Source organism: Rhinichthys klamathensis, unplaced genomic scaffold (assembly GCF_029890125.1).
Source record: "Rhinichthys klamathensis goyatoka isolate OS25496 unplaced genomic scaffold, OSU_Roscu_1.1 h1tg000035l_1, whole genome shotgun sequence".
NCBI lineage: Eukaryota > Metazoa > Chordata > Actinopteri > Cypriniformes > Leuciscidae > Rhinichthys > Rhinichthys klamathensis.
In genome coordinates this window covers 5,125,867-5,148,756 of record NW_026606583.1, presented here as the reverse complement: position 1 = coordinate 5,148,756, position 22,890 = coordinate 5,125,867, and the positions used below count along the sequence as shown (strand labels likewise).

At 38.9% G+C, this 22,890-nt stretch overlaps 1 protein-coding gene across 1 annotated transcript in view; it reads left to right on the top strand.

Annotated features, from left to right (window-relative positions):
* scn4aa (sodium channel, voltage-gated, type IV, alpha, a) overlaps positions 1-22,455 on the top strand; it is a 43,167-nt gene extending 20,712 nt beyond the window's left edge. Inside the window, exons 13-26 of the mRNA XM_056245986.1 lie at positions 1,280-1,518; positions 2,471-2,644; positions 2,836-3,192; positions 9,810-10,175; positions 12,806-12,932; positions 13,067-13,221; positions 13,895-14,068; positions 14,170-14,292; positions 16,306-16,584; positions 16,962-17,015; positions 18,296-18,433; positions 18,534-18,638; positions 18,789-19,059; positions 20,775-22,455. Of these exons, the coding sequence (XP_056101961.1) occupies positions 1,280-1,518; positions 2,471-2,644; positions 2,836-3,192; positions 9,810-10,175; positions 12,806-12,932; positions 13,067-13,221; positions 13,895-14,068; positions 14,170-14,292; positions 16,306-16,584; positions 16,962-17,015; positions 18,296-18,433; positions 18,534-18,638; positions 18,789-19,059; positions 20,775-22,075 (3,863 nt within the window). The 3' untranslated portion in view covers positions 22,076-22,455. The remainder of the gene's footprint in view (positions 1-1,279; positions 1,519-2,470; positions 2,645-2,835; positions 3,193-9,809; positions 10,176-12,805; positions 12,933-13,066; positions 13,222-13,894; positions 14,069-14,169; positions 14,293-16,305; positions 16,585-16,961; positions 17,016-18,295; positions 18,434-18,533; positions 18,639-18,788; positions 19,060-20,774) is intronic.
* The last annotated feature ends 435 nt before the right edge of the window (positions 22,456-22,890 follow it).

The following is a 22,890-nucleotide window of genomic DNA, read 5'->3' as shown; positions in this document are numbered from 1 at the left end:
CTGTCCTACTTTTGATCTTTCGATTATTTCTCCAATGTGCGTACGTGTGATTCTGAGAAAGAACGCACTCACAAAAACATGCGTATGCCTCTCTTACAGCCTGCAGTCCGCAGTTTTTCCTCTTTGTCGCCATCTCTGTTCGAAATCTGCAATTGTTATTCGCGGAATTATCAACTTTACGTGAGTTGTAGTTCGACACAACACAGCGCGGATGAACACAATGTTTGAGTAGAGTGTGCAGCTGTCAGTCACCGCGCCGGTGTGGATACTGGCATTCAGAATCACAGATTATTCTTTTTGGAAGTATGACCAACATAATAATTTTCACCGGAAAATGGCATCTGAACAAGTAACATCTACTTTTGTTCTGGTTCTGACATTGCAGTAAATCGCGCTGATTAAATCTAACAATCGCTTATCATATCACGCAGAACCGTGCAAATTATACTTTGTTCTCAAATTGTTAATGTTAACAACGTCAGCATTGCGTGACTACATGTAATGTCCTTCCGATATGTATCCTTGTTTTCGCATGGGTCCGGTTGCAGTCTCTTTTTTTCTGTAGCCACTCCGAAGTCCGAAAGTCTTTTGCATTTTACAACGGGTGAGTCTCCAGTTGTCACTGGTGATTGTCGTTTGAACCTTTCTGGATCCGCCATCAAATTGATCTCCACCTCCAGCATCCTCACACTCAATATAGCTTATACTAGCCGAGACTCTTCTTTATGTGTACAGATGTGACGTAATGACGCAAAGACTTGCTCGAATCTCCCGCGGAAATCCACCAGTACCACTGGAATTAAAAACATTATTACACCGGTTTGAGCTAAGGCAAGCAGATAGTTTTGAACACTGGCTGGTTATGTATTTTCTCAAATATGTATTTTGGATAATTTTTAACCCAAAAAAAGCTGTGGAGCTGTAAAGATGTGAATCCATACACTTTTTGTAAATGAGGCCCTATGTTCTTGAATTTTAATATAAAGTGAAATTGTCTAGATTAGTGTGCCATGGTGTGACAGAACTGTTTTAGTGTGTCTATTGTCTGGAGCTAGAGATTTATTCCAAGCAAAGGTCACATTATGTGTGGAGAAAAAACCTGTTAACTTAATCAGAGTGGTGCTAATCTTTGGGCTATTTCAGAGCCATGGACTGACTTTAGACTGTTGCTGTCACTCTTCTGGTGTTCATTCATTGCTCTTAATGCTATTACCGCTCACTGTAAATGAAAAAAAAAAACATTTTCAATATCTCTTTCTCTATTTCTTTGTCTCACCAGATCTTGAAGATGCTCAGAGGCCTTGTCCTCCGGGCTGGTATAAATTCGCTGATATTTTCCTTAAATGGGACTGCTGGGCTCCCTGGGTCATCTTTAAGAATTGGGTTCATTTTGTAGTGATGGACCCATTTGTTGATCTAGGTATCACCATCTGCATTGTTCTCAACACACTTTTCATGGCCATGGAGCACTACCCCATGAGTACGGATTTCGAACATGTTCTCTCAGTAGGCAACTTGGTAAGTGTTACATTAATACTTCTGGATTACTGTCAAAACTCTGTAGAAATATTAATCTTCAGGATTTACCTTTTTGAAAATCTATGCATACTGTATGTCAGATAGAGCATATATCATAATGCATAGCTGTGTTTTGGATGCTGGTCCCTATGCTGATGTCCCTATACCAGCCATCTGAACTAGCTTAACCAGGGCCATGCTGGTTGACCAGCATTTTGTTGCAACTTGAACTAGCATGGAACCTTAAATCAATAAGATCAGAATCACTGTGAACAGAAACTGTAATAGGTTGAATGTGTGTATCTTCCCTTTCTGGGCTCGCCTGAGAACATCTTTGCACAGCTCTACACAAAAGCTTTCCTATTTTAGTAAAGTCATTTAAGTGTAGGCATTAGCATCAGGACAAAGCGACTGTTAATATCAGCAAAGCATGATTATCAGGTCATTCATTTTGGTCATTAATAGTATTAAAGTAATACTCTGCCCCAAAATGAAAATTCTCTCATCATTTACTCACCATCATGTCATTCCATTGTTGACAGTTTGGCTGAAGCGATTGTTTGTTTAAAAAGTTTAAAATAGTATTGTTTTCACACACCTATCATTTTGTGGCATGGGGTTGATTAAATGATAAGAGAACTTTTAATTTTTGGGTGGAGTATCCCTTTAAAGGTACACTATGTAACTTTTTTGTTCAAAATGTATTTATATAATGAGCGAGTCCATCATGAATCCAACTTCCAAACCGTGTTTTTGTCTTATCCTGAAACGCCTATAATAAGTGTTTATATTTAGACTATTTTAGACCGGGTGGGACAACAACCGTAGAACCTGCGTGACTCGTCATATACATGTAGTTTTGTTTATTAACAGCTAGAGCACCAAGAGCTACATAGTGTACCTTAAAATTGACCGTTTATGTTTCCATTCTTATCTCACCTTATTCTTCAAGGTATTTACAGGAATCTTCACAGCTGAAATGGTGTTCAAGCTTATTGCTTTGGACCCCTACTACTACTTCCAGGTGGGCTGGAACATTTTTGACAGCATCATTGTCACACTCAGTCTGGTAGAGTTGGGACTGGCCAATGTTCAGGGATTGTCCGTTCTTAGGTCCTTCCGTTTGGTAAGTCTGAATCTCAACCCCTCGATCTGTTTCATTATTTTATGGTTTGCGTGATTTATATCCTCTTTAACCTGTTACAATTTGTGAAATACTCCAACCCCACATAAAAATGGTGTGTGGTTTAACTTTGTATGTAATTGTGTCTCTATGTGTATGTTTGTGCCCATCTCTGACGGATGTGCTGGAAGTAGCTACGTGTCTTCAAACTCGCTAAATCTTGGCCCACCCTTAGCATGCTGATTAAGATCATCGGCAACTCAGTCGGTGCCCTGGGGAACCTAACGCTTGTCCTGGCCATCATCGTCTTCATCTTCGCCGTGGTGGGCATGCAGCTCTTTGGCAAGAGCTACAAGGACTGTGTTTGTAAGATCTCTCAGGACTGCGAGCTTCCCCGCTGGCACATGAACGACTTCTTCCACTCTTTTCTCATCGTCTTCCGGATCTTGTGTGGAGAGTGGATCGAGACCATGTGGGACTGCATGGAGGTGGCGGGAGCAAACATGTGTTTGATAGTCTTCATGATGGTCATGGTCATTGGAAACCTTGTGGTAAGTGAAGCGGAGATTGTACAAACATGATACGAATCAATTCTGGCACTGAACTTTGCTGATTTTGCTGAGTGTTCTGTAAAAAGACAGCAGTGTATCTCTGACATTGTATGTGCAAGAAAGCTTTCAGTACAGCACCGCTCTGATATGCTACTATTTTCCTTTGCACTGAGAGGGAACATCATTATTATTATTATTACATCTGCTGCCACTGCTAAGCTGTTAATCTTTATAACTGTTAGCCAGAAGCTGTCCTGATCTGAAGCTTTAGCATATCAACCAAGCCAAACCCAAAGGATTTTCAGCACAGCTGATGGCAGGCCGGCTGTTGTTGACATTCAGGTGGCACATCAGTTAGCATCTGATTCCTCTGTGTAACCAGGTGTTAATAAGTCATAACATTTCAACTTTCATATGTAGGGCAGCCTATAGTGTACAACCATTTGCTGAATTTCAATGGGAAAAATTCTTTAAATGTCTCCTAAATGAGAAATAAATGCTGAAATCAGATTTATTTATTATAATGTTAAATCAAGGTTATTATAAAGATTTTCTTACTTAGCAAAAAAGGATTTTCTTACCTAGTATTTTTATCTTGTTTTCCAGTACAAATACCTGCATATTTTTAAATACAGATATATTTACTTGAGAATATGCCTTAAGATATTAAGTCTTGTTTTCTGACAAATGTATTAAAATGAAGTAAGTTTATGCTTAAAACAAGAAAAAAATGTCTGTCAATGGAAAAGGAAACATAATCTTGTTTTCCCATTGAATTAAGTTTATTTTCTTACCCTGCGGACAGATTTTTTTTTTTTCTTGTTTTAAGCATAAACTCACTTTATTTTTATACATTTTGCATCTCAGGGAAAAAAAATCTTGATTTAAGAATGTTTAGATATTGTACCAGTAAACCAGACAAAAATACTAAGTAAGACCCTTAAAACCCTTAAACAGGGCACTATTTGAGGGGACAGCCATTTGTAGTGGTGTCCGAAACTATAGTGAACGTTATCGAGTGCACTCACTCAATCCCATAATGCACCACAGCTGAATCATCCATCCATTTTCCAAACCGCTGCTCCAATGTGGGTGCAACGGTATATATTACAGCAGGTATACATTCCTTTTTAATTGATTAATAAAGTGTTTAATTAAGGTTTATACATGCTATTGACTGCATTTAAGTCCAATTTTTTATGCCCTTCCTTTGCTAATGTTGCATGAGACGAGTGCACACTACTGGCAGAACCCTTGCAATGTGTTTAAATGGAACGCCCTAAGCCCTTGATCACTTGGAATGGAGCTTATTTACAGTTTCCCCCCTTTTTTTCCTTTTACGCACCAATCTATAGGCCTGTGTGTTACGTGTGGGTTTTTGTTGTGTCTTGTATATCACGTCACGTGATTCCTTGTTTGTCATGTGATCCTGCCATGCGTCTTGTCTTTTGTTTGTTGTTGCTCAGTGTCCACAGGTGTTCCTCGTCTATGTTTATTAGTCTCCCCAGGTGTTTCTTATTAACCACGCCCCCTTGTTATCTTGTTTAGCTTGTTTGTCTGTGTATTTAAACCCCTGTGTTTCAGTTGTTGGTTGTTGTTTAATGTTACTTGGTTCCTGTAGCTATCTCTGTCCTGTTCTGAGTTCCTTGGATTACCTGTTTATGTTATTAAAAAAGCTTGCGATTGGATTCACTCTCCGTTTTGTTCCTGACCGAATGTAACACTGTGTGTATGCTTGGGCTGTTGGAGACAATATAAAAAATTACACAAACGAAAATGATAATCATACAGTAAACTACTCCAATATCATAAACTAGAGTTGTGTGGAGTGGAGAAAATTAAGCACGATTCCTGTGACGTCAAAATCGTGTTGAGTTGTTGTCTATGTATCTGCCTATACATATTGAGTTTACTTGCTCCTTTTGTCAAAATCGAGGGGTCGAGGGGATGTCCAAAATAAACTTCAAAATGTTGGCAGGGATTCCCCCAAGGGGAAGTGCTTAGGGAAGTTTGCACGTGTATGTCTAAAAGTGGAGGTAAATGCAGCCCTAAACAGAGTTCAAGATAAATCTTCTCATTACTACCAGTTTGCCAAGTTTCAAATGATTATTAAACAGAATTACAGCAAGCACAAACTATGCGAAAGCGGCAGCCCTTCCAGCGCACTCAGTGTCTGAATCCGCTCTCTCATTTTCATTCACTCCTTCAAGTGGACTATAATGTAGGAAATAGTGAATGAGCGTATAGGGGATGTTTTTGAACACAGCTCAAGACTGTGAGCATTAATTACAAAATTAAAGACATGAACAGATGAACAAAACGCAATGTTACACATACATGTTGAGTTGATGTCACAGTATGGTATATTTTAAACTATATCCGCATACATACAGTACATTCTCATAAAGCGTTACATGCTATATAGCTAATCTGCTTGATTGCTTGCGTCGTCGCAAAATGTAAACTATATTATCACTCAGCTCCACATTTACATAACACTTATTCATTTAACAGACACTTTTATCCACAATAACTTACAATCAAAGCAATTTATCCAACAAAAGGGCAACAATAGAATAAGTGCTGAGATAATTCTCACTTAGTTTAGCACAGTGCATGCAGCAAGGATTTTTTTAAGGTGAAGGTACAGTAGTGTGTTCGTTTTACTGGGTCAAGTGTTCACGAAAGAGATGTCTTTGGCGGTTTCTTGAAAATGGCTAAAGACACCACTGCTCTGGAGGAAGTAGGTAATTGTAAATCGTGTTCGAATCAATGTATGTTGTGAAAAGCTCTATACAAATAAATTTGACTTGACTTGACTTTTTAAGTGAAAACTAGTCTGCTAACTTCATGTGTTGATACATAACAAGGAGATGCAGATGAGCTGCTAGCAGCTGTGCACATAATTACCATATTGGAGCTGCTGACTGAATAAACTTCCTCTCAGGTTATACATAGAGAGAAAAGGAAATGGCCTGTCTTAGCGAGCTAGCAAACCTATTATTACAACACGACCCATGGCTAACATACATTTCACACATACACTCTTCTCGTATTTACCCTCTACTGCACTTGTCTTCTGGTCAAACAGGCATTGCAAGCCACAGTTACATGTTTAGTGCTGTGTATGACTGGAGCCAGCAAACAACGGTTTTGATCTTGGCTGTGTGCTAACACAGAGCTCAAGTGAATGTCTTGGCGCACAAGAAACAAACATGGACAGCTAAGAAACACACCGATAGAAGCTAAAGATCCATGTCGCAGCTCCCTGCTCTGATAAGGTCATTGAAAGGAGAGAAAAACAATGCTAAATGCAAATAAGAAAAAACAGCTGACAATAAACAACTGGTCAAAAGTTTGGGGTTGGTGAGATTTAAAAAATTGTTTTGTTTTTTAAAGTCTCTTATGCTCACCAAGGCTGCATTTACTTGATAAAAAAATCCAGTAAAAACAGTAATATTGTGAAATATTATTACCAATTAAATTAACTGTTATTTTCTCAAGAATCATTTCTTATTATGATCAAAGTTTAAAACAGTTGAGCTGCTTAATATTTTTCTGGAAACCGACACATTTTTTTCCCAAAATTATTTGATGAATTGAAAGTTCAAAAGAACAGCATTTATTTGAAACAGAAATCTTTTGCAACATTAGAAATATCTTTACTGTCACTTTTGATAAATTTAATGAATTCTTGCTGAATATTTCTTTTAAAAAATCTTACTGACCCATAACTTTTAAATGCAGTATGTAGTTGCAAATTTAGCATGTTCACACTTGGTGTGTTTGGTTCGATTAAAACGAACCCTGGTGCGATTGCTGTTAGTGCAGTTTATTTGAATAAGTGTGAACGCTGCCTGGTGCGCACCAACCATGTTGACCGAGTCCGCTGAAAAGATGGGTCTCGTTCAGTTTCCAAACGAACTCTGGTGCGGTTCGAATGAAATATGAATGTAACACGGACCAAAGACATGCAAACAGACCAAAAACGGGACATGATGATGTCACAAGATGCAACCCTAAAAAGGACAGAATGCTCAAGCATACCAGTTTTTTCTTGTCATAGTCGTGATGTTGCCCGTCACAGTTCGGTTAGCCCAGCACACAGCATTGTTTTGGATGTTCGGTTTGTTGCTGGTGTTAAAGGATGTGCTTCAAACTTTACCGTATATTGGCAAAAAGTATTATTAGATGCCAATGGGAACAGACAGAGGGACATACCCTAATCCTAAAGGGTGCTTTCACACCTGGATCGATTTGTTTTGCTCCGGAACAGATCCGAAACAGAATACTTTGTTCCGAATCAATTTAATACGTCACTCTGTTCACACCACACTTTTGTAAAGCGGTCCAAATCGCGCACCCTTCCAGGGCTTTCCGTACGCCATTACATCACTACCTCATGCGTGCAGGTCGCGCATTCCATTGTGGGACATCGTCATGATAACAGTAGCCTAACACAAAATGAATCGCGGGTTGACTTGGTGGCGGTGCTACGAAGAGGTGAAATGCCTCATAGATATTTGGTCGGAAGACAAGAACACATCTCCCAGATGTTGGACACTACACACAAGAACACCGAAGTGTACAAGAAGATCAGCTATAAAATGAAAGAGAGGGGTTATGAACGGTCCGTCGAGCAGTGCCGCGCAAAGGCGAAAAAACTCCGAGATTGATTTGTTCCGGTTCGTGGGTCGGTTGTGTTCTCACTACAAACGAACCGCTCCAGGGTTCGTGTGGAATCGAGCCGAGACCACCTCTTCTAGGCGGTCTCGGCTCGGTTGTTTTGTTCCGATTCAGAGTGCGATTGTTGTGTTCACATATGACCAAACGAACCGGGCCAAAAGGGAAACGCCCCTTTTATTCGGAACAACGTCTCCAATCGATCCAGGTGTGAAAGCACCCTAACTCTCATGTTGTTCCAACCCCGTTACTCACCCAACAAGGGTGAGTAATTACTGACAGAATTTTCATTTTTGGGTGAACTATCCCTTTAAATTTTATTAAATTTTTTTAATTCTTTTTTTACATTTGTATGTTAAAAGGGTTTACTGAGAAAAACCAGAGGGTCCTGAAGACAAATCGGCAGAATACTCCACATGATGGAGTGCAAACAAATCATAGAGCATTGAGAAGAGAACTGGCATGAGTTGCATCTGCACTCTAAGTTTAGTGGGCTGGATGAAAAAAGTTTGCTAGAGGAGGGTAACACGGGAAACCAAATATCAGTGGCCTCATTTGGCATGCAACTCTGATGTGCAATGTGAAAATCACAGCACCTGCTTCTACTGCTGTGTTTCTCAGGAAGCTTGATGTATTTCATACATTAGGCTGATATGTTGTCAAATGGTCTGGGCATTTTGCACTAGGATGTGACTGAGTGCCAAATAATGTGTGCTCGGTATTAATATAGTATCATGACACTATTATGATTAATATAGTATTAAGTAACTTGACTAAGCAAAATAAATGGGTAATGATGTATTCTTATATTCTTATTTTGGAGCTTTAAATACACCCACATATCCTTAAGTGTCAAAAATATTTTAAGTACTGCATCAGTGGAATAGGTCATATTACAAAATAAACCATACTGTGACATCAGAAAAAACTGATGGGGTTAAAATGATATGTCTTAATTCTCATAAAATAAGCCTGACAACTTTTTATTTAGATGAACCAACATCATTCTGCCTTTATACCCGTCTGATCTCTCTTATTTTATTTATATTTCTCAGCCTGTGTAAATGAGAACAGCCATGCTGCTGTTATTATGTGCTATATCTAGTGTGCTTAGATCCTAAAGATAGCATCCCTGTCTCAGGCTTCCAGTTAAAGAAACTTCATTACAACAGAGCCTACCTAAACCTGATAAACCTGCCTGTGTATAACTTGAAAACCAACTATTTGTTTTTATTACTGAGGCTACATTCAGACTGCAGGTAAATGTGGCCCAAATCAGATTGTTTTGCTCATATATGTGACTGTGCTGGTTTTGTCATGACAGTGTGAACAGCACAAACCACATGGAATCTGATCTTTTCTGTTCTGATTTGGGCCACTTCCATATGTGGTACTAAATCCAAGACAGTTGCAAAAATTAAATATTTATTTAAATATAAAGTTGATCACTTTTTAGCTCAAGCCAAAAAGTGATCAACTTTATATTTAAATAAATATAAAATTTTTGCAACTGTGTTAAATTACAATTAACGTGTAACATGGCAGGCATTTGGATGTACAGTTGTAATCGAAATGTTTCAACCCCCATTGCAAATCAGGTTTATTAGCAAAACTCACTGACTTTCAGCTGTTTGCAATGATGAAATCAAACCAAAGTAATTGAAATAGCTCAACACAGCAAAATGTTTCAAGTGGTTTCCGCAAATTCAACTCCTGCAGTCTCAAAATTAGTCAACCCCCTCATGGCAAACATCTTTAGTACTTAGTAGAACACCTTTTATCCAAAGTGACTTGCATCTTATGCATTTTATCATGTGTGTGACTGTGAAGCCCTTGATCTTGGCATTGTTAGCAGTTGTAGCACCACGGTCTACTACTAGCTACAGGAACGTCTTCTATATCCTGCCAAGCTCATTCTTACCTGTTCTTCTCAGGTGCTGAATCTGTTCCTGGCCCTGCTGCTCAGCTCCTTCAGTGGGGATAACCTGTCTGCAGGTGATGACGATGGTGAGATGAACAACCTTCAGATCGCCATTGGTCGCATCACCAGGGGTATAGATTGGCTCAAAGCCTTCGTCGCCAGTATGGTGGGACAGATTCTAGGAAAGAAACCTCCTGACAATAAGGAGGGAGGAGTGGACGGAGACATAGAACTATATGCTTTAAACCACCTGGATGAGGGAAAAATGGCAGATGGCTTGACCAACTCTTTGTCTCTGACACTGACTGTGCCCATTGCTCGTTTTGAGTCCGATGTTGAAGAGGACTCCGATGAATCTTCTGATGAGGAGGACAGAGAGGTAAGGGGTCAGAACTTAGCAATCAACTCTACCTCACTCTCCTTCCATCAAAATATAGAATAGTGTACACTGTGGTGTGCCATTACTTTTTAAAAAAGCATTAAAGGCACAAATCCTAAATGCTAGATAAGCCTTTACAAGTTATCGTGAAGAAATTATTACAAATTTACTTGCCATGAAAAGTATTGAGTTTTAATGGGTTAGTTCACCCAAAAATGACAATTCTGTCAGTAATTACTCACCCTCATGTTGTTCCAACCCCGTAAGACTTTCGTTCATCTTCGGAACACGATATTTATCAAAGATATTTTTGATGAAATCTGAGAGCTGTATCACTCCTTAATAGGCTGCTAGGTAATTGCATCTGCCGGCCCAGAAAAGTTAGTAAAGACATTGTTAAAATAGTCCAAGTGACTACAGTGGCTCAACCTTAAGTTTATGAAGCGACGAGAATACTTTTTGTGCACAAAACCCCCCAGAAATAACAACTTTATTCAACTATTCATTTTCTTCTGTGTGGGCCTCTGATGTGAGTTCACGAGAGCGCCACGACTTATGTGCGAGAACTGAGAAGATGACGCAGTTGGGTCTCGATTTCGTGTTTAAAATGGTTCTAAAGTGTGCATTTCCTGGATGTCCGAATCGTGATAAACCAACAAGAAAACGTAAAAGTGCCTTACCAATGCCGCAAAATGAATGGCTTACCTTTCACACTTTCCCCTCAAATGATCGTTAGCGTCATCTTCTCAGTTCTCGCGCATGCGTCGTGGCGCTCTCGTGAACTCACATCAGAGGCCCACACTAAAGAAGCAGTGATCCTGCTCTCAGGTTTCATCAAAAATATCTTAATTTGTGTTCCGAAGATGAACGAAAGTCTTACGGGGTTGGAACAACATGAGTGTGAGTAATTAATGACAGAATTTTCATTTTTGGGTGAACTATCCCTTTAAAGGTGTCATCGGATGCCCATTTTCCACACGTTGGTATGATTCTTTAGGGTCTTCATGTAAAGTTTGTAACATACTTTGGTTAAAATTCCTCAATGGTTGAACAACCTTTTTACCTCCTCAAAAACATCTCTGTTCACAGCGACCCGTTTCGATAATGAGCAACTGCTCACCTCATACCTCTCTTCCGTGGGGTGTGTCAAGACACATAAAGAGCTGCCTTGGCAGACAGTATACAAATGGCTGAGGGCGGAGATATGCTAATACGGGACAGTCCGTCAGCGGTCGTAGGCGGACTATGAAAATTCAAACTGCTTTATTATTGAGAGGGTTTAGGCTTTAGGCTCATTGTTTCGCCTGTGTTCTGGTTCATTATTTGTCGTCATGGTTTTTAATTAGTTCTTACCTGTTTCCTGTTCCGTTAATTATCTTCCTCTGTGTATTTAAAGGGATACTCCACCCAAAAATGATCATTACTCCACCCATTCTGTCATCATTTACTCACCCTCAAGTTGTTGCAAACCTGTATGAGTTTCTTTCTTCTGCTGAACACAAAGGAAGATATTTTGAAGAACGATTGGAACCAAACAGTTGTGGGGCACCATTGACTTCCATAGTAGAAAAACAAAATACTATGGGAATCAATGGTGCCAAAGTTCCATTCGTTCTTCAAAATATCTTCCTTTGTGTTCAGCAGAAGAAAGAAACTCATACAGGTTTGCAACAACTTGAGGGTGAGTAAATGATGACATAATTTTCATTTTTGGGTGGAGTATCCCTTTAAGGGGCCGTTTACACAAAACCGTTTTAACTAAAAGCAGAAAACTTTTTATGTGTTTTGGCCGTTCATTTACACAACAACGGTGTTTTGCAGGTCTGAAAATGCTAACTTTTGAAAACGGGTTACAAAACACAAATTTGTGAAAACGGTGACATCATGCGTATTATAGAAACATCAAGGTTTGGTGCTAAAGAAACATTTCTTCTTATTAATGTTAAACACAGTTGTTCTGCTTAACATTTTTGTGGAAACTATGATGTTTTTTTTTCAGGATTCTTTAATTAAAAGAAAGAACAGCATTTATTATAAATAGAAATTGTTTTTAATATTTAATAATTTCATACTGTCTTTTTTGATCAATTTAATGCGCCTTTGCTAAATAGAAGTATTCATTTATTTATTTTCTCTTTTAAAAAAATCGTACTTACCCCAAACTTTTGAATGGCTGTGTATCATGATTTCCCAAAAAATAATAATAAGCAGCTAAAACTGTTCAACGTTGATAATAATAATAAATTATCTTAGAATGATTTCTGAAAGATCATGTGACCTTGAAGACTGAAGTAATGGCTGCAGACATTTTTACATTTTATTACAACAGAAACCTGTTATCAATTTTTTAAGAGAATTTATTAAACAAATACATTTTTTTAATTCATGAGAAATATGCACGTACAATTTAAATATAAGTAATTAAGGCTAAATCTGCAACCCTGTTACCCAGTTTTGTATGTGTTTTTTTTTAATTGTATCATATAAAATGTATTCAACAAATATATTTATTTAATTTAATTTCATGATGTTTATTTAATTTGTATTGCTAGAAATTAAAGCACATCTCACACTGTTCCCTTCAATTTTGTTGTTCGCTCTCTCATTTCTTTACGTCTTTTGCTGCACAGGCCACTCTTAATGATGACGACTCTTCGGTTTGTAGCACAGTGGACTACCGACCTCCAGAACCTGAGCCTGAGCCCGAAGAGGAAGAAGAACCTGAGCCTGAAGAGCCAGAGTCCTGTTTCACAGAGGGTGAGCATGCATGCTTCATTCTTCTCACTTTTTCTTACCAGTACTCATAATGAAATGAATATTAATGTTCAAGGCACCACTTCAAGACTGCAGGTTCTTCATCAAGGTCAAAATGTTTTTCTCTTTTTACCTAGGTTGTGTTAAGCGCTGTACATGTTTGAGTGTAGACGTCACTGAAGGGTGGGGGAAAAAGTGGTGGAACCTGCGAAGAACATGCTTCACCATCGTTGAGCATGACTACTTTGAGACCTTCATCATCTTTATGATCCTCCTTAGCAGTGGAGCACTGGTATGTCTGTCAATGCTTACTGTATTTCTGCACTATAGTTATGTTATTCATACAAAATTAAATCCTTTAAATCCAAGGTGCTAAAATTGACTTTTTGAAATTTAAGTCCTGGAAAACCCTTGAAAACAGCCATAATTATGAAAAGCAATCTCGAAATGCTTGAGTTATTGAAAGACAATGTGAAATTAGTGTTTAATTTTATCGATAAACGAATCTTCTCATGCTAAATTTACGCTGCAGTCCATCTGATATATAGCCAATCGCATGGCTATGAGCATGATATTGCTCATATACATATCCAAGTATATGATACAACTTTTATTCTTCAGGTCAATCATATATTCATGGGGGGGAAAAATCAGTTTGAATAAGGAAAGCAATATATATGTCATAGTATCCTTTCAATGGTTGCTGCAATTTATTTCTACCATTTTGTTGTATTATTATTTTTATCTATTTACCTTTTTTAGAACTTGAAAGATAATAAAGATATTATATTGATAAGCGAGATCTCTGACTGCAGTCCTTGGAAACCAAAAAAGTAGAGTTTGAAAAGTCCTTGAAAGTCCTGGAATTTCATTTCACAGGATCTTTATGAACCTCATTTTATGGAAATGGGAACTTATAAATCCATTAATGCTTGTTTGATGCATCATTGTTTTCATTCTGTCAGGCTTTTGAGGATATCAACATTGAGCGCCGCAGAGTGATCAAGATCATCCTGGAGTATGCTGATAAAGTCTTTACATACGTTTTCATTGTGGAGATGTTACTGAAGTGGGTGGCATACGGTTTCAAGACGTACTTCACTAATGCATGGTGCTGGCTGGACTTCCTCATTGTGGATGTGAGTTTACCTGTAAAATTGGCCTCTTAACCCTTATCAGCAAATACCTGTTGGATGCCAGTTTGTGTGTACTGACTTGCTCACCTGTTGTTTTATTTAAGGTGTCTCTGGTCAGTTTAGCAGCCAATTTAATGGGCTATTCTGAGTTGGGACCAATCAAATCTCTCAGAACACTCAGGGCTCTTCGACCCCTTCGAGCTCTGTCGAGATTTGAGGGAATGAGGGTAAAGAATTACTCTCTTTTCATTTATGTCTATTTGTATGATTCTTCAATTCTGGAATAAATATCTAAACCTTGATTATCCTTTAAAGAGAATTTTGATAGAATACTTTATGTGGTGTAGATTTTTTTTAATGGAGTGGTGGGACGGTTATGACATTTTCTACTTTTTCAGAATTATTTGTTAAACCTTGAGGTGCGTCTCAATCGGCTCCCTAGTTCAGTAGTCAGGACACTGATTAGGGAGTCGGCCATTTTAAGGGCTCAATCGCAAAATTCAAAATTCTCTTCCTAAAAAAGTCCCACAGTGCACCGTGAAAACCAGGGAGCATCGATGCTTACTATAGGTGCATCCCAATTCGTTCTAATGCACTATTCTATGATGTTTTTAAGTATAAATAGTTTGTTCACAGTTCACACTGAAAATCCCAAAAAGAAAATGCACTTTAAATACCCGGAGGATGCACTCAATTAACGGAAAATACGAAGTGTGGAATGTTGGACATTTTATGCAGCAACTTTAATTACGTAGTGGAGGGGGAGGGGCATCAGGCCCCGATGTTGAATTACAAAATAACCTTATAAATTTCACACACTACACAGATGAATATATAGTGTATAAGTACACAGAGTATATGTGCATAGTGTAGAGTGTGTCATTGGGACGCAATTCATGTTCATTTAACTAAGCGCGGAACATAAATCACATGAGCAAACTCACTGTACATATTGCAATGACATGCAATAGATGTTTCGACAAAAACAAACAGTGTTTTAATTATATTTTAGCATAAACATATATCACTAAACAGGTACTGAACATAATCTAGCTAACATTTATAATTCATTTATGGCTGAAATGTTGCAGGTATATGTAACAAAGTATTTATCATAATGTAATTTAAATAACACAAAACAATTCGGGCTGTCAAAATTAACACGATTAACGCAGCATTTTCTTTCCGTCTTTTGCAATTATGTTCTGTTTAGTTGTTCCTGTCATGTCTGTATTAGTTCTCATTAGTTGCTATGGTGTCTGATTAGTTCATCTCTGTCCAGTCGTTCCTGTTTAGTGTCCTTATTTACTGTGTGTATTATTTATACTCCTTGTTCTGTTCAGTCCTCATCGGTTATTGTTTGTGTTGAACGTGAATGTGAATGTTCCTCTGAGTTTGCTAATTAAAGACTGTGTATTCGTCGTACGCTTTCTACAGCCAGGTATCTGTGACACCGTCATCCTTTAGCTAGCATTATATTATATAATCACGGTTATATAAAGACGGTATTGGCGCGTTGTCTGTGAATCTCTTGTCTATGTGACACACACACACGACTAATGCACACAGAAAGCTGCTTCAGACATTGAGTTCTCTTTCACACTTGCCATGTCACCATCAGTGTCCCAATGTGTAGTGAGCCAGAGTCCTTACTGTCCTTGCCAATGACAAATTCATGTACGCGATATACTGATTCATGTAGGGAGCTAGCGAGCTGATTGAGACGCACCCTCGGACTTGCTAACACAACAAGTTTGCAAGCAACAATCAATTAAATGTTTGGTGTGATGGTAATGAAAGCAGGATTGGAAACAGTGATTCTATGTTATACAAATTGTCCACATGAATACCAACTGAATGGAAATATGATTCTTTTGAAAATCCTTAAGAAATCCTCGAAATTTTCTGATTTTGACACAAAAAAGGGGAAGTTGAAAATTCAAAAATAGAGAAACCTTACCCTTACCCTTACCCATACCTAACCCATACTGTATTTAAGGTTTCAACACTTGAAGGAAAAGGTAATTAAAGTAATTTAAGGTAATTAAAAAAATTATGTAAAGCACGATTTGACAGAATTTGAAGCATTTCTTATTTTAATCATCCTAAGGGGCAGAACATTTCCTCTAAGAACAACTCCAAAGTTAACATAAAAATACTAATTCCATTAAAGTAATATTTATATAAATATTGATTACTCATTTGTCTCTAAATCATGATTGTCTTCACACTCCATACAGGTGGTGGTGAACGCACTGGTTGGGGCAATTCCCTCCATTTTTAATGTGCTCCTGGTGTGTCTGATATTCTGGCTCATCTTCAGCATTATGGGAGTCAATCTGTTTGCTGGAAAGTTCTACCACTGCATCAACACCACCACAGAGGAACGCTTTCCCATGGATGTGGTCAACAACAGGAGTGACTGCATGGCACTGATGCACACCAATGAGGCGCGCTGGGTTAATGTCAAGGTCAACTATGACAACGTGGGTCTTGGCTACCTCTCTCTACTGCAAATTGTAAGTTTTGCCATTACTTGCAGAGTTCAGTCTATTATACAGCCATAAACAGCCATACCTCTATCATGAGGAATCATATTTTGCTTGATCTTTTGAGGGGGAAAAAGGCTTGATATAGGCTACTATTTGAAAAAAACAACAGAAATTCAGAACTCAAAAGAGTAACATTGAGAAAAAGAAAAAAAAAACTTTCATAACTTTGTGACATTAGAAAAATAAATGCATCAGTTAAAGCATATTTACAGACTGTGAATATATTTTCATGTCCTTTTCTTTTTTTGCATCAGAGGACACAGAGGTAATTCATTACAAATCCATAATGAATCAATGCGTTTAACTTGACATGCTGATATTCAGAAAATACTCTCTCCACATAGGCCACATTCAAAGGCTGGATGGATATCATGTATGCTGCAGTGGATTCTAGAGAGGTATGTGAACGACGGGCTTTCCACCTGGAACATTTACAATGCTCAGCTGCAACAAAGCAATATTAAATGCGGTATGCATATAATGTAGTGTGAGTTGTGAGCTTGTGAATTGACAATAAATAGCCAACACAACTTTCTGTTATGTTGTCCTCGCTGATTAAAAAGACGAACAGTGCAATGTGCTGTCTAATTCATGGACAAATTTCTTGGTTGGAGTGAAACAAATAGAAATAGTTCATATAAATAATGAAAATTGCGCCATTATATACTCGCCCTCATGTCTTTCCAACTCTGTATGCTGTTAAAAAGGACGAAAATGCATTATGCAAGAACCATAAAAGTAGTCAACTTGCACTATAGTGTAAGTGTTCTGAAGCCATTCAATAGCTGTGTGTAACGAACCAACAAACATTTAACTCTTTCCCTGCCAGAGTTTTTAAAAAATGTTGCCAGCCAGCGCCAGCATTTTTTATCCTTTTCACAAAACTTTTATGGCCCCCAGATTATTTTGTTGTAGGAATATCTAAACATGCAATATCAGAACAGAGCCTCTGCTAAAAAAAAGAGTTTATATTCTAGCTTAATGCATTCTTTTTTTTATCAACACTTGAATGTGGATAAGTTTCATTAAAAAAAAGCAACATTTTGAGCAAAAAGCTGAGAAAATCGTTCTTTTGTCAAAGACTACGTCTGGATCGGATTCGGGACGATGATCAAAACTTAGATGGAGTAGATCTAGTAGTCCATCAACACCCCAAGGTGTTGATTGACAGTCCTGGGTCGACATTTCTTTCGGTAACGTTAGGCAATTTCGATTTTAATGCTGTTTAATGATGATATTTTACACATGCATCTGCTTACATATGCTATCGCTTGTTTCTGCTTCTTTTTCGCCTTTGTTTTGATCCGGAGATTCTGTACTTTTTCAGAAGATGTGTCATAGCGCCCCCTACCGTATAACAGTGAAAACACGGAAAGCCGGAAAATTCCGTCAATGGCGGGAAGTGTTGTCTCATAAATGACGGACAATTCGGTCAATGTCGGGGAAAGAGTTAAGTCATTCTTCTCCGCCAGTGCAAATCTCAAATCATATATGGTGCATATGGCACAGGTTGGACGTCAATAACATTATGCATTGTTGGTTCTCGTTACCAAACGTCATGACGTCAAAGTTGTGGCATTGATTTGAGTTATGTAGCGAAGGTTAAGAATAATAAAGTAAATAATGACTTTAAAATGACACTTTTATCGGAGCATTCATTATTTCTTTTCCATGTCAGGTGGAAGAGCAGCCATCATATGAGATCAACCTTTACATGTACCTATATTTTGTTATTTTCATCATTTTTGGCTCCTTTTTCACTCTCAACCTCTTCATTGGTGTCATCATTGACAACTTTAATCAGCAAAAGTCAAAGATAAGTATCACTTTTTTTAACTAACCTCCAAATTAATGTGTGTTGCACGTTTGAATTGTTCTTTATCAGAAAGAATAATTTATATTTGTTTCTTCTGCACTTTGGAGGGGAAGACCTTTTCATGACAGAGGAACAGAAAAAGTACTACAATGCCATGAAGAAATTGGGTTCCAAAAAACCTGCAAAACCTATCCCTCGGCCTTCGGTATGAACCGTTTTACTTACATTCAATCTTCCATTGCTGTTTTTTTTACCATTAAAACTAAATGACTGTCAAACATTTTTTTTAAATATCAGCATTAAATCTCTTTAAAAAGTTTTTAAAAACTAATCTACTATATTGCTCTTCTAACAGAATATTATCCAGGGTGTGGTGTTTGACTTCATCTCAAAACAGTTCTTTGACATCTTTATCATGGTGCTTATCTGCCTCAATATGGTGACCATGATGATAGAGACAGATGACCAGAGTACTGAGAAAGAGGATATCCTATACCTGATCAATTTGGTGTTCATCATCATCTTCTCAGGGGAATGCGTACTTAAGATGTTTGCGCTCAGACAGTACTTCTTCACTATTGGCTGGAATGTCTTTGATTTTGTTGTGGTCATCCTTTCTGTAGCAGGTAAGTGTAGAACAACCCAGGCTCGTTGGAAAAACATGCTTGTGGCAACATTCCTGCAAAATAACATTATCTTGCTTCTTGCACATTTCGCAGCACGTTCGAAGTGAAATTTCAACCAAGTGGCGCTAAGACCACGTTCAGTTTTATACAAAATAGATGAACGTGAATCTGGAAATTTTTTATTACGTTGGTTGTTGCACGTTTTCTGAAATAAAATGTCTAGTTAGTGGCGCTAAAACGTTAATGATCTATCATGTTTGAAAATAATGTAGCATCTTCACTAAATGTACCCTAAACCTAACCAATAGTGTGAGCAAAAGCAAACGGGACAAATACTTATTGTCTGACTTAACCAAGCCATTTTAACTTGTTCCTACATGTCTTTGAGCTCTTTTATTGTATCTCATGTTTCATGGGACTTGTACCAGGTGAGCTACATATGGAGCTAGTTATGTGATGCAAGTGTCAAAATCGATAAGTGTACAAATCATGCACTATGGAAAGTGTTTTGAGGTCTTAACATAGTATTGCGCAAGGAACCGCGTGAAAATTCTATGGCCGTGTGTCCACCAAAGCGTTTTTCCACGCGCCTGGCGTATGTTTTCAATGGGAGCGCCGCGTTTTTTAAACGCCATGAGCGTAATGAGGCGCTGAGCGGTTTTTTCACGCTGAAGCGCCGAGCGCCCGGCGTTTTTTACTGGTCGCCGAGACCAGTAAATGTTCAACTTTGGATAAAAAACGCAGCACTCATCACTGTCACTTTTTACCCAGCCGTCCAATCACAGTGGAGGAGGGGCGGGACTAATACCACACCGACCAACTGTCACAACATTCTTTCTGTACAACGACATCGACATCAACCAGCAGAGCTATCCGAACAAAATGGATGAAAAAATAGTATGAAACAAATTATCTGCGAAATCAGTTACAAGTAAACTGTGCTGCGGATATTCTGTATCATAGCAACGAAACGTCTCAAAGGAAAAAATGCTGCGCTGCCAAAACGCTCTCACGCGCCCACAGCTAGGCGTCTTCAGCAGAGCGTCTAGCATTTACAGCTGCCTAAAAACGCTTTGGTGGACACTCGGCCTATTAATCGATAATCTGCTCCGTAATCACAATTTGTGTGAACAGGAATACATTTGCGCATGTGAACGCCATCAGGTCACAGGTTCGCGTTTAAAATCTGTTTAGAGAGAACGCCGTCGTCTTAGTGGCCCCTAATTTGATAACAAATGATAATTTTGCTGGAAGTAAATCAATCAAAACTAACTTTAGCTGGAAATAACCTTATTCAAAAATCGCTATAAAGCCAAAACAATCTCAGTTACCGTAAATTGTATGTTTATCTCTGTAAAGCTGCTTTGAAACAATCTACATTGTTAAAAGCGCTATATAAATGAAGATGACTTGACTTGACTTGTTGGTGTTCTACTGCCACTGTTGTTTGTTTCAGCTAAAACTTGCATTTAGATGTATGTATACTGTAGCTATTTGTATTTTTGGAGTTCTGCAAAAGTGTAGAATTCTAGTTATTGAACATCATGCCATTATAGTTTGTTGCTGAGGTTTTTTCATATAGAATATCTAAGCATTGATCATACTGATTTTAATAAACTAGATACTAACCATTCTATAAGTGCTCCTATGTGTATACTTTCCTACTGTAACTGCGCTAAATTGTTTATAATAACCCATATTTCTTCTTTCCCAAGGTCTGATGTTATCGGACATCATTGAGAAGTACTTTGTGTCTCCCACCTTGTTCCGTGTCATCCGACTTGCTAGGATCGGCCGTGTGCTTCGTCTCATCAGAGGTGCGAAAGGCATTAGGACTCTTTTGTTTGCCTTGATGATGTCACTTCCTGCCCTCTTCAACATTGGACTGCTTCTGTTCCTCATCATGTTCATCTTCTCAATTTTTGGCATGTCTAACTTTGCCTATGTGAAAAAGCAGGCAGGCATCGATGACATCTTCAACTTTGAAACATTTGGCGGTAGCATCATCTGTCTGTTTGAGATCACAACCTCGGCAGGCTGGGATGGGCTTCTGCTGCCTATTATGAACAGCGGCCCTCCAGATTGTGACCCTGACATAGAGAACCCCGGTACAGACGTTCGGGGTAACTGCGGGAATCCTGGCATGGGAATCATGTTTTTCTGCAGTTACATAATCATGTCGTTCCTGGTGGTTGTGAACATGTACATTGCTATCATTCTTGAGAACTTCAATGTTGCTCAAGAGGAGAGTGGAGACCCACTCTGCGAGGATGACTTTACGATGTTCGACGAGACATGGGAAAAGTTTGACGTTGATGCTACACAGTTCATCGAATACAACCGCTTGTTTGACTTTGTCGATGTCTTGCAGGAACCTCTGCGAATTGCCAAACCCAACCGCCTCAAACTAATCACCATGGATCTGCCCATTGTAACCGGAGACAAAATCCACTGTCTGGATATTCTTCTGGCAGTTACCCGCGAGGTTCTTGGTGACACCATCGAGATGGATGCCATGAAGGAGAGCATTGAAGCCAAGTTCATAATGAACAACCCCACATCTGCCTCATTTGAGCCAATCACCACCACTCTCAGGAGGAAGGAGGAAGAGCGAGCAGCCATTGCAGTTCAACGAACATACCGTAGACATCTCCTCAAACGTGCTATCCGACATGCCTGCTTTATGCGTCGCTCAAAGAGAAAAGTTAGTAGTCAGGGCGACGAAGAACCTCCTGAAACCCAAGGGCTAATTGAAAGGAAAATGGATGCCTTGTATGGTAGCAACCCAGAACTTGCCATGGCTCTTGAGTTGCAGGCTAGGCCTATGCCGTCTAATGGACAGCCACCTGAGCCCACCTCGGTCCCGCAGCATAGAGCATCAGTGACCTACCCTCGGCCGCAGGGACAACTCATAATCCCAGTGGAGTTCACAAGGGAGGTGATCCTCCGATCTGCACCCACAACGCATGGCCTGTGCAGTTCAGAGAATGCAACATTAAAAGAGTCAATAGTATAACTGGCAGCCAATGTCTTTGGAGTATGGACTTAGATAATCCTTGGGTGTAAAATCGAGAATCACCTGCACGCACTGAACAACAGATGCTCCAAAAACAAGTCGTCGGCTTAGAGGATTATACAGAACTGCTATGGTGTGACATTGGAATGCCATTTATTGGGAGTACTGTTTTTTTTATTATTCATTTTTTTATCTTATTTGTTCCCAATTGGAAATGTCCCAGTATATGTCAGTACTTATCCAAGTTGTTTTGCCCTTGTATTCATTTACAGTTGAGCAGTTAGAGCCATTTTCACATTTTATGATTTTTTATTAACAAAGTTCGTGAGGAACACATTCAAATTGCCTATCTAATCAGTACGAGAGGAGGCGCATATATATACATAGCCGACTCACCTATGTTCCTATGTTCCCTCCATCCCTCCACCACCCTGTCTCCTCACACTTGCCTGGTTACTATCCTAACCAGAGATACAGGGGTACTCTGGGTTCGGGCCAAAATTCGAGCTCGGAGCCATGCACTCGGACAGCACGCCAAATACACATACTTTTTACTCTATCTGATTATTTGTAAGTGTGAACTTGTGAATCCTGTTATTGTGCCACAAAGTGGACAAGCACCGCAATTTTTTCGTTTGATGCCGATTGAGCCCATACACATATGTACCAGGTTTGGTTACAATATCTCCTTCCATTCAATAGTTATAGGCCCTGTCTTACATGGAGCCCTAAGCCCTCTCGATCTTCCTCCGAGTCCACACTTACGTAATGTCGCTTCGCTTTGACTGTTGGATAGAAGTCTGCTGTAGAGCTCA